General features: G+C 37.3%; 1 protein-coding gene across 1 annotated transcript in view; it reads left to right on the top strand.

Moving 5' to 3' along the window:
* Positions 1-16,636, top strand: part of SEC23A (SEC23 homolog A, COPII coat complex component) — a 50,422-nt gene that overhangs the window by 18,394 nt on the left and 15,392 nt on the right. Inside the window, exons 7-12 of the mRNA XM_074957105.1 lie at positions 1,156-1,300; positions 3,876-4,034; positions 4,600-4,715; positions 7,160-7,283; positions 11,953-12,033; positions 13,145-13,234. Of these exons, the coding sequence (XP_074813206.1) occupies positions 1,156-1,300; positions 3,876-4,034; positions 4,600-4,715; positions 7,160-7,283; positions 11,953-12,033; positions 13,145-13,234 (715 nt within the window). The remainder of the gene's footprint in view (positions 1-1,155; positions 1,301-3,875; positions 4,035-4,599; positions 4,716-7,159; positions 7,284-11,952; positions 12,034-13,144; positions 13,235-16,636) is intronic.

The raw sequence follows: 16,636 nt of genomic DNA, 5'->3' as shown, positions 1-16,636 counted from the left end.
CAAAAAACCTTCACAAACAGACTCCAACAAGAGACTGCTGAATTGTAATTAATTTGCAAACTGGATACAATTAACTTAGGCTTGAATAGAGACTGGGAGTGGATGGGTCATTACACAAAGTAAAACTATTTCCCCTTGTTTATTTTGCCCCCCCTTCTCTCCCTGTTCCTCAGATGTTCTTGTCAACTGCTGGAAATGGCCCACCTTGATTATCACTACAAAAGGTTTCCCTCTCCCCCCCGCCCCGGCTCTCCTGCTGGTAATAGCTCACCTTAAGTGATCACTCTGGTTTCAGTGCATATGGTAACACGCATTGTTTCATGTTCTCTATGTATATAAATCTCCCCACTGTATTTTCCACTGAGTGCATCCAATGAAGTGAGCTGCTACTCTTAACCTGTCAGTTTAAGGAGAAGGGATTCCACATCTAAGAATGCATTTGATTCACCCTTCAAAAAGATTTTACTAAAAGATCCCTGTCTACAAGGGTAGTTTGCTTACAGACATCAGTATTTGTGGCCTTTCTGCTATTTCCATTGCTTCTGACATGTTTTTCATGACTTCTTCTGAAGATGTATTTTAACAAACTTACTGTGCCTCAGCACATTTGAGAATATATAGAGGTGCTGTTTCTGTCTTCCTATGTGTATGAATATATCCAACATTTTAAAATATATCAACAGAAGTATTTATCCATATATATTTCGATCTTTCATTCTCTTAGATATGATGATAGGCAAAAAAGGCTATTTGCTAAATAATCCATTGGGATTTAGATTCCTAGACAATTCTGAAAATTTTACCCCTTAACATTTTCATTTTGTCTTCCCTCCAAGATTATCCTCTTTCCTTTAGTCTCTGTCTCAAATTCCCATGGTGACCTGATGTGTTTTTGTCTGCATGTAGTTCCTTCTGGACCCTGGTTGCCTTGCTACAGTGCTCCATGTGGAGCTTCCTGTCTCCTTAGGCTGAGCATGCCGTGTATGTAGTGCTTCCAGACCTTGCCAGCCTGTTGAGCAAGAGACTCAACAGATTTGGATCTTTGGCATTGCAATCTAACACGTTGCCAATGAATTACTAGTCCTGATTATTTTTTAAAAGTCATATAGCCAAAAGAATCCTAAAGCTAACATAATGCCATTTATCTATATTTAGATTCCTACAGCCAGTGCAGAAAATTGATATGAATCTTACTGATCTTTTGGGTGAATTACAACGGGATCCTTGGCCTGTTCCACAAGGGAAGAGACCTTTGCGTTCCTCTGGAGTGGCTCTTTCTATAGCTGTAGGACTCCTTGAGGTAATAGTTCCACCTAAAATTGTTTTTAAACGTCACTAGATCACTGTCCTACATAAAACCTATGGCGGATGCTGCAATCAACACATAACAATAACAATCTCTGTAATTCATGTATATTAGTCTTGTGTTCAGATTCAGACAAACATGACATTTACTGAATTTTCCTCCATTTAATCTGAGTAAATGCATGCATCTCATTCTATTTTTATATTCCACACAATTACGTTACTACCTTATGCTTGTTTAGTTGGTGACTTTTTGTCTTTTAGTTTAGATTAAAGGAAGTCCACCAGTCTTTTATTACTATATTAACTTCATATTTATATTCCCAAAAGTGTGCGGGGCACTCTATGAAGCAAGAGTACTGTCCTGGTCAAAGAGCTAAGAATCTGTATTGAAAGTGTATTGAGCAAAGAGGAAGAAGGAAATGGGATGCAGCCCAAGATTTTTAAAAATACATTTTTTCTTAGTTCTTGACTAATTTATCCAGTTATTTTTATTACCCTTTGTCTTTTAGTTGTTTAAATCATGCCTGTTTGCTTTGACTGTATTTGTTACAAATCTTTTTTTATACCTATTTTTGTTCGATTCTTCATTGTAATTTCTTAGCCTTTTCCTTAATTTCTATTTTTGTTGTTTTTATTCCCTTCCTATTTTAATTCTTTCCCATTTTGATTTTTGTGACTTTTGTTTATAACTCTTTACTATTTAACACTATTTTCTACAGTTTTTAACCCTTAGTCAGTAGTCTGTTCTTCCCATTCCGTTCCCTTTTAGAATTGTCTCTTTGCTTTGGATACTGAAAGCCAATGGTATTGTGGCAGCATACTTGTCTGGGCTCCTTCCTTCAAGTCTCTAAACAGCGCAGCTTCCTCTACCTGTAATGTTACTTTGCAGACTTTGTAGTCATATGTTTGGGTGATGATACCTGTTAAAGTAGTGAGGGCAGCTTGTCAAGATGCTCATGGTCACTGCTGGGCTTGTGAAATCTTGCCTGTGTTCTCCCCTACCCTTGTGGTCTTTCTGTGTTAATGAGATTTAATTTACATAAATTTATTTACCTTTAAAGGTTGTATTTCCTTACAGGAATAACCTAGAAGGTTTCTTTATGATGTGGTTTTTTTTTTTCCACCCCAACTAATCAGTACAGCATGGGAAGGGTCTCATTTTGGTTGAGTTTAACTGAGATGTTTCATGTGCCTGCACATGTTCTATGGTTTTTTTTAAAAAGACCATAGCAGAAAGTTGAGTGACTGTGTTTTATATCCCAGCTTATCTGAAAAAGATTGGGGGAACTGTTATGTTTTTTTCTGATTTAAAATCCATTTTTGAGATTAGTCTCTTTTAGCACCTCGCAGGCCCAGGGTCCTTTTAACTTCTGTTGTTCCTCTTTATGTCATTAAAGATGTATTGACACCAAGGGGAACAAACTTTAATTTAAAGAAGTGAATTCAGGCCTAGTGAAAATTGCCAGGTTGGTTGCTCTGGTGACAAAAATCCTGTTTAACTATAGAAGAGGTTGAGTTTGGGCAACAAACTGCAAGCTTCCCCTTGCTTTTATGCTGCTTCCAGAAGGGTCCACCTCTAAGGAGGAGAAACTAGTTCAGTCTCCATACCCGTTCAGTTCTCTGCTGAGACTGCCAGTTGTGTGGTGGACACCTCTTGAGCAGAAACTAGCTTCTTGTTTTCTAGGCACTAGTTTCACAGAGGCACAAAAGTCAACTGAAAAAAACATTCTATTTAGAACAATTCTGCCAATATCTAATATTTGCCCCTCTCTGATATTTTTCTCTCTCAAGACACTCGCATGGAAACAAGATGTTTTGTACGAAGGTTCCATTGGTTTCTGCAGTTTATTTTCCATATTATGTCATTATTTTGTGATGACAACCATTTCAGTAACAAGTTGATGTAATGGCACTAAGAGGAGGGTTGTGATTTCAGAATATGGAAGCAGATAAAATTTTGAACGTAAAGATAGTCTCCCCTCCCCCGCATTCAGCTATTCCTAGTAATAATTAATAGGGAAAGAGAAATACCCAAAATACCATGGACCAGATCCTCAATTTGTGTAAATTATCTTAGCTCAGTTGAAGTCAGTAGAGTGGTGACTAGCAGAGGATCCGACCTCAGATATATGCAGAACTGTCTTTAAAAGTGAAAAATACTAGTTTTAGTGAGGCAAGAATGGTATTTTAAGTTAAACTACTACTCAGAATTTTGCAAAAAGAAAAGGAGTACTTGTGGCACCTTAGAGACTAACCAATTTATTTGAGCATGAGCTTTCGTGAGCTACAGCTCACTTCATCGGATGCATCCGATGAAGTGAGCTGTAGCTCACGAAAGCTCATGCTCAAATAAATTGGTTAGTCTCTAAGGTGCCACAAGTACTCCTTTTCTTTTTGCGAATACAGACTAACACGGCTGTTAGAATTTTGAGATATTCTAATTGTTTACTTTAGTCCAAGCAATACAACAGATACAAATTCATAGTTGTTTCCTTTATTAATATTATGTACTAACTGTTATTTTAGCAAAAAGAGTTGCTCTCTGAGATTTTTTTTCTGTCTTACAGTGTACTTTCCCTAACACTGGTGCACATATTTTGATGTTCATTGGAGGACCAGGCACTCAAGGACCTGGGATGGTTGTAGGGGATGAACTGAAGTTACCTATAAGATCATGGCATGACATTGAAAAAGACAATGCTAATTATGTTAAAAAGGCTACTAAGGTAAGACTTACCAATAGATGGGGAAGAGAGATGTAAATTTTTTTTATTTGACAGATAATTAGAATAAGACATTTGATATTAGAATATGTATAAAGTGATATAGAACTTAGACATTTTTGTTGTTGTTGAACGTTCCTTGAATAACTACATATCTTCCAAAATTTCATAAGGATTTTCAGTACATTGAGTGAGAACCTGATTCAACTCCAATTTAAGTGACTGGGAGTGTTTCCACTGACTTAGTAGGAGTTGGATCAGGGCCTTAATGCACAGTGATCAAGAACGGTAGCATTGATTTTTAGGTAGAATGCCACCTTGATCAATCTACCACAAATTATCTTTTAAGCTGGCTGGGAAAAGTAGGGAATAGTCATAAAAAATTCTAGACCTTTCTCACTTAGTTTTTACTTCTCAAAAAAAGATCTTTTAGCAAATGTTAGAGTATAATATGGATACAATTTAATTTAGCTGTTGTACAATAATTCTGAGGGCTTATGTTTTAACGTTAAAGTGTGGCAAGTTCAGTTTGCATATTGTTATAAATGCATTTTAATCTTGTATTTAGCATTTTGAAGCTCTGGCTAATCGTGCTGCTACAACTGGTCATGTTATTGACATATATGCATGTGCACTAGATCAGACTGGTCTTCTGGAGATGAAGTGCTGTCCCAACTATACTGGGTATGTGACTAATTTGTTTAAAGTAGTTTATGAAGGTGCACTTTAAAAAGAAAGTATTTAAAATAGAGTGGTCATTACCTAACAAAAAATACTAATGACTTTGTTTTAGTTCCGAATGATAGAAGGAAAAATCACTACTCCGTGTCTGTGTACTGTGATTGTGGATAGCTTGCATATAGACCTAAATTGTTGTGAGCCTGGGAAGAATTTGTCACCATAATTTTGGGTTTAATTATGAGGGTATATATTCTCATTAATTTTAACATTAAATATTTGGGGCTTAAATAGTGTAAATGTCCTTTTAAAATATTTAGCCTGTGTACTGTTGCCAAATAATCTATTTTTCCTTTCCATATATGTATCTTGGGCTTCAGTAATGCTCAGGCACACACCTTTTTCACAGTGATCTTTTATTTCTTTTACATTTTTGTTCTTCCTTTTGTCCTTTGATTGAGGGGGAAATCTTTCTTCTCTAGATGTCATTTTTTGAGTGTCTTGAATTTCTTCATGCATGATGTATTGTGTATAGTGTGTTCTTGACCTCCCTGAAAACATTCTCTTTACTATTGAGTTGGGTAATAAACTAAGTTTTTTCAGAACAATGTGTTAGATCTTTTATTGTCTCTAGTCTGACTTCCTCTCATTTCACTCTGCTGAAGTTACTTTCATCAAGGATTCAAACAGCCCTCTTCTTGGCCACATCTTCAGTTCTTTACGCCTTCCTTATCATCCTTGACCTCTCTACTGCCTAGCACTGTGAGCCATACTCTACTTGAGTGTCTTGCTTCCTTCACCTTTCATATTACTGCTCTCTCCTGATTCTTCTCTTTTTCTGGCTGTTCTGAGTGGTTTTTGGGGGGAGGATGGAGAAGGAGTGGGCTGTTGTCTTCCTTCTCTTTCCCATTGCCCATGGGGATATCACAGCGATCTGTCCTTGGAGCCTTCATCTTCTTGCTTACCCTTTCTCTGGACATTCTGATTCACTCATGCAGTTTCAACTACAGTCTCTGTGTTGATGACTCTCAAATTCTTCACTCCTGACTTGTCTCCATTCATTCAGTCATGTCTCTGACGTCTCCTGGATGGCATCACCAGTAAAGCTTACCATGGTCAAAACAAATACTGATCTTTCCAGTGAAACTCTCTGCTCTCCCCCATTCTGTCTTACTATTGATACCACCCTCATCCTTTATGTCACTCAAGGCCATGGCATGGGGTTAATCTTTGACTCCTCTGTCTGCACTGCCCCTCACATGTCCAAATCCTGCCACTTCTTGCTGTACAATTTTTCTAAGTTCCACCCTTTCAGTCCCGACAGCTAAAATTCCCTCAGGCTTTCATAATTTCCCATATTGATTACTGTAACCTCTTGCTTTGTGGCCTTCTGGACTCTCATGTTACCTACCCCTCTTGCTTTGTGGCCTCCTGGACTCTCATGTTACCTACCCCTCTACAGTTAGTACAAAATTCTGTCGCTAAGATTATTTTCCATGCCTGTAATGTGATCATGTCAACCCCTCTTAGAATCCCACTACTAGCTCTTGTTCCTCTGTCACATCAAGTTCAAGCTTCTTGTACTTCAAGTCAAGGTGCTATGTAATTCTGCCCCTTCCTCTGTCTCTTTCTGCAATGCCCCAGCCCATTCTGGCCCCTCCAACAATACCAGTCTTGACATCCCGTTTGTCTACTTCTCTCACTGTCTGTTGCTATGTTGTATGAGAATAGATTCAGGTTTGAAATAATTACTTATCTGAGAGAGGCAAAATGATATGGGAAAGTATCAGAATATTAGGATAAGTTAATCAACGGATGCATTTCTGCAAGGCACGGTTAAAAACTAGCTGTAATGATAAAGTCCAGTGCAATGTTTTCTCCAGTTGAAGCTTTTTTGAATTAAGAGCCTGATGACTTTGACATGCTGATCTTGTAAGAAACCTATTTACAAAGTTCCCCATTAGAAACCTGTTTACAAAGTTCCCCATTATGCTTTATGATGAGATAATTGAAAGTAGCTCCTGTTAAGGTGATTTTGAAAAAAATGTTTCAGAGTATTTCATAGTGAACTGTTTTTACTTTAAACTCTGAGGGTATATCTACACTGCAGTTAGACACCCGCAGCAGGCCCGTGCCTGCTGGCTCAGGCTGTGGGGCTGTTTAATTACAGTGTGGACTTCCCAGCTCGGGCTGGAGCCCAGGCTCTGGGACCCTTAGGGAAGTCTACAGTGCGATTAAACAGCCCCGCAACCCAAGTCCTGTGAGCCCAAGTCAGCTGGCAGAGGCTAGCCATGGGTGTCTAATTGTAGTGTAGATATATTCTTTGATAGTTCTTTGAGAGATAAGTTAAGTATATCCTGTTTGCTAAATTAATGCATAATAAGTCGTCCAGATGCTTTCTAGTTGTGTTTCTGTGTTTTATCTTGGTATTTTTTTGGTCTTTCATCCAGAGGCTACATGGTAATGGGAGACTCTTTCAATACATCCTTATTCAAACAAACCTTTCAGAGAGTATTTACCAAAGATATGCAAGGGCAATTTAAAATGGGATTTGGTGGCACTTTAGAAATAAAGGTAAGAGTCAAAACTTAATATGAATATTATTAGGGTCTGGTGTTGTATTCCCTCCTTCCACTTCCCTTAGGTGCCACTGCAGATGTGGTCAGACTTAAACTCATGCACATGTTAGAAATTCAGAAGTTCTAACAAATCAAGTCTAGTGATGTATTTGCATTGCTTATAGTAGCGGTTCAGTAACCTTTCATTTTAAACCTTTATTTTTAGGGATTTATTACTTTACCATAAAAATAGGGTCTTGAGGCAAGAGTGCTTGGGATCCTGTTTCTCTTATTTAGGCAAAACAATCCTTAATCCAACATACATGCTAGTCAGCTGAGGCTATGCATATCCAGCACAACATGCCTTGGGGGCTACAGTGTGTGGGCAGGCATGGTAGTTAACCCTTCTAGCACATTTTGAGCATTAAGAAGAGATCCTTTTCTGTTGCCAGCACCGGGATAAGAGGCTTTCTATATTCTTTCTTCCCAACCTTCTTCCCACCATTGCACCTGTACAGTAGAGGCTCAGATCCAATGGAAAGTACAGTCTGTATCGAAATTCAGATATATACATTGATAAATGTCCTGAGAGATTTTGTTATATATCAGAAGAAACAAAATAATATACTAGGTACGCCAATGTGAGGAAGCGTGAAGCAAATTTTAAGTGATGTGAAAACTAATCTGGTCTGCTGTAATGGGAATTCAAAAGGCCAGATGATTGTTTGGTACCTTTCAGTGCTTGTTTGTTCCCTCCTGTATGTATGGCTCAGAAACCTGGGAGCAACTGTGACTAGGGAGAGTTCCTGGTAGCATGTCTTCCTCGGAGGTGTCCTGCCAGGGCCCAGAGTTGGTGTGGAGGTGCAAGGGCCATCATTGTAGCTGCACGCTGGCCTCCCACAAATCCTCGAGGATCAGGTGTGGGGTCCCAGGACTTTCTCTATGCGGGGAACCTGCCCCCATCAGGAAAATGGTAGGGTTCTCATGGGCAGGGCCAATCAGAGTGGGGGCCAGGAGGGCCATTTGGCCTGGGCTTCAAGCTCAAAGGGGGCCTCAAATTTAGACACGTGTTAATTTTTTGGCATTTGATAAGTTTTGCAACTTGTTTTTATGCGCATCCCTATTGGACCAAAATGAGAGAGAGACTCTCAGCTTAAAGCTGCAAATTTAAGCAAATAAGAGAAGTGAATTGTTAAAAGACATAATTTTTTTGTTAACTGATACAGATTTTGTCATATTAAGGAGTTAAAAATGTTCATAAATATTAATAAAAATATATCGATTCTGATGACACAAGATTAGACTGTGATGAACGTGTCCTCTCAGATCAGCTGATTATATAAACAAACGACGACTAGGCTGGTGCTGGATCAAGTGCACGTTGAAGGTAGAGAATGGTTACGTTTCAGTGTCTTTATAGTTTTAGGTATAGTTGACTAAGGAATTATTTATGTGTGAGAATTCCTCATTCTTATTTTCATATGGTAGCTAAAAGAGGTGACTGGTTGGTTGGTTGAGCCCTAGCTTGGCCATCATCGTAAGCTTTTGTAGTCTATAGGCCCAAATTCAAGAAGGAGATGTGCTAACAGTAACATGCAGAAGAAGATCCTGTGTACGATCAAGAAACTCAACAGCAACAGGAAGATGTAAATATTACGGAGCAAGAGCAATTCATGAGTACTACAGGTTTGACTGTGACTGAGATTGGAATTATTGACAAGAGCAGTGCTGCTCAAATGCAATCTTTCCTTCAGATTAGTTGTTTTGAAATTCCACGTAACATTCCACAAGATGCTGATAATCATGCTTTCCCTACTCGTCTGCTTACAAAAACTCTTCCAAATGGTGAGACGTGCACAAGAGACTGGTTATGCTGGAGTACGGAAAAACAATCTCTTTACTGCGCACCCTGCTTCATTTTGAACAAAAGTGATGCAAATGCATCAGTTCCCTTTGATCAATCAGGATGGAGCATCAACAGAGGTTGGAGGAACTTGAAAGACTGAATACCATCATATGAGAGTTGAACGTCACACAAAGAAAACTCTGTTACATGGAAATCAGCCAGTAGGGCAGCATCAGCTGAAAGTTCAGTTGAGAATTTACTCTTGACTGAACTCTCTACAGAAACTAATAACTGGAAAAAACTTCTTGAGTGCATCCTGAATGTCATCTTTTTCTTTCTGAGCAGGGACTGGCTTTCTTTGGTTCCAGTCAACGTATTGGTGATCATGCAAATGGAAACTTTCTAGGCATAGTTGAGCTCCTCAGCAAATATGACCCACTTTTATGAGAGCACGTAAAATGTGTTCGAGAGTTGCAAGAGAGTCAAAAGCACATGCAAGTCCATTATCTCTCCACACGCATACAGAACGATTTTATTGAGCTATGTGGGTCATTCGTACAAACAACAATTCTTGATCAGATTCAAAATACCAAGTATTTTTAAATCATTGTTGATGCCACTCCAGATTGTTCTCACAAGGAACGGACTACTATGGTTAATATGTTAAGATTGTAGATAGGTTTATTTTGTTTGATAATTCCACGAGAAAAACTGGAAAAGAAATTGCTACTCGAGTTCTAGCAATTCTAGAAGGTTTTAAGTTAGATTTTCAAGTCTGCATTGGTCAAGCCTATGACAATGGATCTAATATGGCTGGGAAGTGCAAAGGTGTACAAGCAGTTCTGCTTGAGCATAATTCAAACTGTATTTTCTTCAATTGTGGAAACCACACACTAAACCTTGTAGGTGTTGACTATGCTGAATCATGCAAGGAGGCAATTACTTACTTTGGAACTGTTCAGCAAATGTACAATCTCTTCAGTAGCAGTCCACAAAGGTGGGAAATTCTGAAGCAATATCTTCCTGTTTCACTGCATGGGATGTCCAAAACTAGATGGTCTGCACAGATTGATGGTGTTCAACTAGTTATGCAGCATTTAATTCAGTGAGAAAGGCTTAAATGAGCTTGAATCTCTCAATCTCACTGCTCGGGCTCGAACTGAACTTCAGTCTATTCAGAAGCACATGTCCAAATTTGAATGCATTCTGATGTCATCTTTGTGGATGAACCTACTTACAATGATCCACCAAACTAATCTGGTAATTGAAGCACGCAATGCTACACTTGATGGTGAGAGGGATAACACTGAAAGTCTTATCAATTACATTCAACAGATTTGTGAACAATGGGATGCGATCCTGACTGAGTCCAAATTAGTAGCACAGAATATTGGCATTTCATCTGAGTTCTCCACCAATCGCAATTTACCGACTGAATCTGATGCCGAGCATCATTGTAGGGTCAATGTCTTCCTTGTCATCATTGACTCTGTTCAGTCAGGTCTTACACGTCGATTTGAGTCACAGCGACTAATTTGTACCCTTTTTGAGTTTCTTTGGCAGTTCAATAGACTGAATAATGAAGATCTACTTTCTGCAGCTGAACAATTTCAGCAACAGTACAACAAAGTAATCTCAAAAGATCTCAGTGACAAGGTCATCTTCCTCAAACGAATATATTCCACAAACTTTAAATTGGATTGCAAGCCAAAGGAATTGCTTCAAGAAATACTCGAATTTGGACTCTCTGGGATGTTTCCTAATATCACAATTGCATTGCGTATTTTTGTCAGTTTGCCTGCATCAGTGGCTTCAGGTGAACACCCCTTCAACGTGTTGAAGCAAGTAAAGAACAATCACCGTTCAACTATGGGACAAGAACATTTGAATGGGCTCACTATGCTTAATATCAACTGTGACATTGCATGAAAGCTAAATATTTCCTCAATAATAAGTGCATTTGCACAGAAAAAGGCTAGAAAAGCATTTGTTAAATAAAAAGATATTCAAATTATGTCTCACTCTTTTTTGGTGCCTCATTTTGTTTTCATGTGACATCACTTTTTATTTTTATTATGGCTAGGGGCCTCAAAAGCCGGAAGTGGCCCAGGTCTCTCTGGACCTCTGAGAGGGCCTGCTCTTGGGTATTTCCTTTCCCAAAGCCCCCTCAGGAGGATTTTATTACTGGAAGTAATGATCTGGTCTTCAGGTTTTGAACGTACATAGCTATGAAATTGGTTGAAGAAATTGGCAAGGGTAAATAGGGAAACCCAACTCTTTCAGGACACCATTGTAAGGTACAACTGTATTAGAATAATTTAAGTTATTAGATGTTGATTTTACCAAAGCATGTTTAGGAGATACAGAATATTAATTTAATATGATATTTGTACAGTCATATGGCCCATCCCACAGCCCCTCATCTGAGCCTTATCTCATGAATATTTTAATGATTGTATCTTCAGTAGAAAATGCCTTTAGTTATGTGATGTAGACATCACCTATAATATGCTTTCTGGGGCACTCAGAGGTCTAAGTAGTAGTAGTAGGTGTTCTTTATATGCTATAATTCATAAACAATACAATTTCAGACTTAGAAAACTACACATGTAGCAGAGTTCACTTTTTAGACTTGGATGTTTGCAACAGCAGTTGGCTTTGTTTGCTGAAAGAATTATAAATATACTGAACATCCTATGTATTTATAACCTCTTCTAAAGGTGTGGATGAAACACTGAACGCCCGCCAGAAGGGTTAAAAAAAAAAGTTATTTTATCAGTATTGAATGTATAAGTAAGCATAGCTCAATATGTGACCTGTTTTTCTTTTAAATATAAAGACCTCAAGAGAAATCAAGATTTCAGGAGCTATTGGACCCTGTGTCTCTCTCAATTCCAAAGGACCTTGTGTGTCGGAAAATGTAAGTTACTTTTGTTGTAAGTGGGTGCAATTTTGAATTGCTGGAAAATAAAACCTAGGTTTTCTCGATTTGTAGAGGAATGTACTGGTACTACTTAATTATTGGATCAAAACCCCTGTATAAATCATTATCAGCATTTCAAAATTTGTTCATGAACGGTTTTTCAGATATGCCCCTGATTCACGCCTCAAGGCCCTCAGTCATCAGAGGGCTATGTACAGAGTCTGGTGAATTTAGGTGGTTAGGTTTTTTAAAATATATTGGATGTATTTTAATTCTCTGTTTTTGGATGGACACCAACGGTGAAGTAGTTTTTTCACTGTGTTCTCTGTTCTCTTATAAGACCACAGTTCCATGAAGCCCTACATCCTGTGACCCATTTATGTTGTATCATGACGTTGCATCAATATGTAATAGTCTATCAATATGATATAATGTAAAAACACACAAAAACATGCACAGCCTAACTACAAATATAGCAAAAATAAGTATTAAACCAGTGACGGGGAACTCAACATTTAGGAAGTTTGATAAGTATCCAGTATGTAGGAATTTATTTGACCAGTGGAAGCGTCTATCTAGCCCCAAGAACCGCTCTTGCACAATCCCCATCTCTCTCCTAAGCCAACTTTGTGCCCATACAGTTATACCTCTGGCCTCTTTCTTAGAGGACGTTTAGTAGCCTGTTACCTCCATCTGACTTTTCTGCTGCCACCTTTGTGATGGAGGGATACCACCTTCTCTTCCCCTTTCCATTTCCTTCCTGTGATGTCTGTCCTTCCATACTCTCTCTGTGCCATCTTGGGAGTGCCCCTTATTGCCTTCCCTATGGAGTTCTTTTGCTTTCTTCTGCCCCCAATTGGTGCCTGTTCTTCTGCTCTTTCTGAGGGAACTGGCCTGCAGCTGCTGCTCATGTTGGCAGCCTCTCTGCCTCTAGAAGCCAGTAGAGGGAGCCTTGAGGATCCATAACAGAGAGGAAATAGTGGAAACAGTGGCCTGTAGTGATCAGATGCAAGAAGTGCATCATTTTTTTTATCACTCTATATGTATATTAGTGAACAACAACAAAATATTCCTGTTTTAAAAATCATTCTATATGATTTATTGACAGGAGATAGGAACAGGAGGTACATGTCAATGGAAGATCTGTGGCCTTAATCCCAATACAACCCTTGCGCTGTATTTTGAGGTGGTCAATCAGGTAAGAGAAGTTTCACTCCACTTATAATAAAATCAAAACACAGTAGTTTGATTTTTATGTAAATCTTGAATACTGTATTTTATTTTTACTACTCCCTCAACCATTCCCACAGTCTATTACCATCCTCAGTTAAGTTTTTAAATTGATTTGTATCCACCCAATGTGATGAGTTGACTGTTTATAAATGTTACATTACGTACACTAGCAGCGATCCATTTATTGAATGACAGATATCAGAAGATAGAATAACAAATGAGTGTTTATTAGCTGTAAAATGTTTACTTTTTAATATATAAAAAACCCTAGATAATTGTAAATTCTGCCATTTAAGCTTCAATAAGCAGATAATCTAGTGATAAGAGAGGAATTGGTATAGCGTAGTTGGAGAAAAAATTGGAGAGTTACATTGTACATTGCTTTTAACCAGATATATAAATATGCGGCTTTACATTGTTGTGCATTTTTCTTCAAATTAGTAAAAAACAAAAAAACAAAATGAAACACCAAAACCAACCAACCAAATCTCTGATCTTTATAAATATTTTAGCAAGTTTTCAGACTGTTGTAAACACTCTTTAATATGCATTGTTGGATTGAATTCAGCAGTTCCAGGTTTTTATTTTTCAGTAAACTGAATATTAACATGTTTCTTCATGTGAGAACAGAAGCCAGAGTGGTACTTTGAATGTTGATATTTTAGGCTAAAGTCTCTCTCTATAGGTGAAGGGAAAGGGTTCTGTTCCAGATGAATAAAGACTTATTTCAATTTGCAGATACATCTATTCTGTACCGCCTGAGAAGAGAGAGGAAAAAATAATTCCTTATTTCTTTTAATAGGCAAAACTACAATGTTCTCTTTAAAATCCTCAGTAATATTGACTCAAAATATCCATATGTAACAAACAGCAATTGTAATAGCTCTGCGTTACCAAATAGATGTTGAGAGTTTGGAAAATAATGTAGTACTTTAGTAGTAACTGAATGTATTTTTCTGTACTGTATTTCTGTTTTGAAATATGGATTGTTTTGGTTGTCAAATTGAATGTTATAGATCAGACCTTAAATCTTAGGCACCTGCAATTGTGCACATCCATTTGTACGTGCCTAACATAAACAAATACTTGATGTATGCATATAAATCAGGGATTGATGAACATACTTGGCCAATTACTTGCTATCAGCATGAGCAAACATCTGATTTACATGTGTAAATTAGATGTACACAAATGGCTGCCCCCATGTAACTTTGAAAATGTGGTCCTTTGTATGAAATTCTAGTCTACTATCAAACTGTTGGTTATTCTTTGTCTAGATAGGGGTTTGAAAATCTATATTTGTTATTCCTGAAGCATATTTAAATTGCTAATTATTGGAAGTGTTATGGATTAATTAGAAATGCTTGAAACTTGAAGAAAACATAAGTTTTATTCTGTTCACCTCCAAAGAGGGAGGAGGTTGTTTCCTCAAGCCATTGTGGCAAAGATTTCAAACATGACAATCTGTATCTTGCACCCAGATATAGTAGGAGAGAACAGAGGTGCAAAATAAGTTCTGAGCAAGACTTGTAGCAATCCTTGTTTTTTAAAACTACGATTAATTCAAGTGAGAAGGTATGAAAATCTTTTAGATTCAGTAAATGGTTATAAGCATTGGAAAAATAGATATGACAGTCAGCTTTTGTAAAATAAAAATTGAAAAGAGACCTGCTCAGTGATTGATGATTTACATTTACTTTCGATTTACTTATTAAAATTCCTGTAGAGCTAATTTTTTTTTACACTCTTGCAAAAAGTGCCGATGTCCTACATAATTATTAGAATAACTACATTCTACCCACTTATTCTCCCCGCATTTGCAATTGGATACATTATTTTTCACTTCTTGTCTGAAACTGTTGTGTAATATTGCTTTTCCTATTGAACAGCTTCATCATTACACCTCATTTTTTGCTGCATTTCAGTAGTAGGTGAAATGATTCATGTATAGTTGGTAAAGCACTCCGGGGATCCTTCAACATGAAAGGTGTCATGTAAATATAATGTTAAGCCTCTGTTTTTAAAATTAAGATGATATCTGCCTTCATTAAGATGAATTAGATATAATTTGCCTTCCTCTTTGTGAATTTTCACTAGACAGCCACCCCCAAGAAATTTATAGTATGTGAGAGGTGTATTGTAGCTCAAAAATTTCCAGATTGCATTAATTATGCTTCACTTAAATTTAACAAGGTAGTCTTCTATTTATGGTTACTTCTATTTCTGTTAGGTTTGTTCTGCAGCATATTTGAGAAATCCTAGTTTGTAGAAAAAGGCAAGATGTTTGCTATTTTTTCCCCTTCAGTTGCAGAATATGGTGTTTTCGGTGTATTTCCCCCATTTCAGCCACAACTGAATTTAATTTTAATGTTCTGTTGTTTAATCTGTATAAATTAATATCTGATATGCTATGTTCTTTTGTACAGTTGAGTTGAAACATAGATTTAACCCAGATGTTTGCAGCACCGGTCATATTGCATTCCTTTTCTACTGAAATATGATTGTCACAAAAATCAGAAAAATCAGAAACAATAAGGAGTTCAGGATACCAGAATATACTGTGAAATGGGGAAAAGTGAACATAAAATCAGCATTAGCCAGTAATCATTATGTATGTGTGTGTATATAATTTTTTGTAAATCGTATCTATTGTTTTGCGATTTAACAATCGCTAAAATAGTTTTAAAAGTCAGCCTTACACAGAAAAGCGTGTGAAATGGCGATTTAATAAACTAACACTTCTCAGCATCCACTTATTGTCAGGCATATTTTGAAAACTAAAGTGATGGATACTTGTTTCAAAGGTATAAGAGTCGCACTTAACCAGTTATATGCAGTGGTGTTGTTGCTGTGCTGGTCCCAGGATATTAGAGAGACAAAGTGGGTGAGGTAATATCTTTTATTGGATCAACTTCTGTTGGTGAGAGAGACAAGCTTTCGAGCTTACAGAAATCTGTATATCACTCAGTTATATACCGTACTGTGACGACTGACCTGGGCTTTGAAATTTCAGTTTCCATCAGTATCCCAGTTCCTATGACACTGTGCTGTGAATTATTGTTCAGCATTTTCACTACTTCTGGTTTAAGGGACAATGACAGATATTTGTACGTTGTTTGTTATTTTATTATCAGTTGTTTTTAATCCTTAAAAATAGAATTGCTTTAACTCTTTTAAAGCATTAAACCCTTAGCATAGAGAATACAGTACCATTAAGAAATTACTCATATCAGACATTGATTCACCATATTGTGCTTTACAATGGTAACATTTACAAGCAACACTAAAGATACTTCCTTACATCTTTCAGGAATGCAAATGTTTGGGTAGTTCAACTAGTTTCAAAATAATATTGAATTTATATATT

This window comes from Natator depressus, chromosome 6, assembly GCF_965152275.1.
Source record: "Natator depressus isolate rNatDep1 chromosome 6, rNatDep2.hap1, whole genome shotgun sequence".
Taxonomy (NCBI): domain Eukaryota; kingdom Metazoa; phylum Chordata; order Testudines; family Cheloniidae; genus Natator; species Natator depressus.
This window is presented reverse-complemented; position numbering and strand designations above follow the sequence as displayed.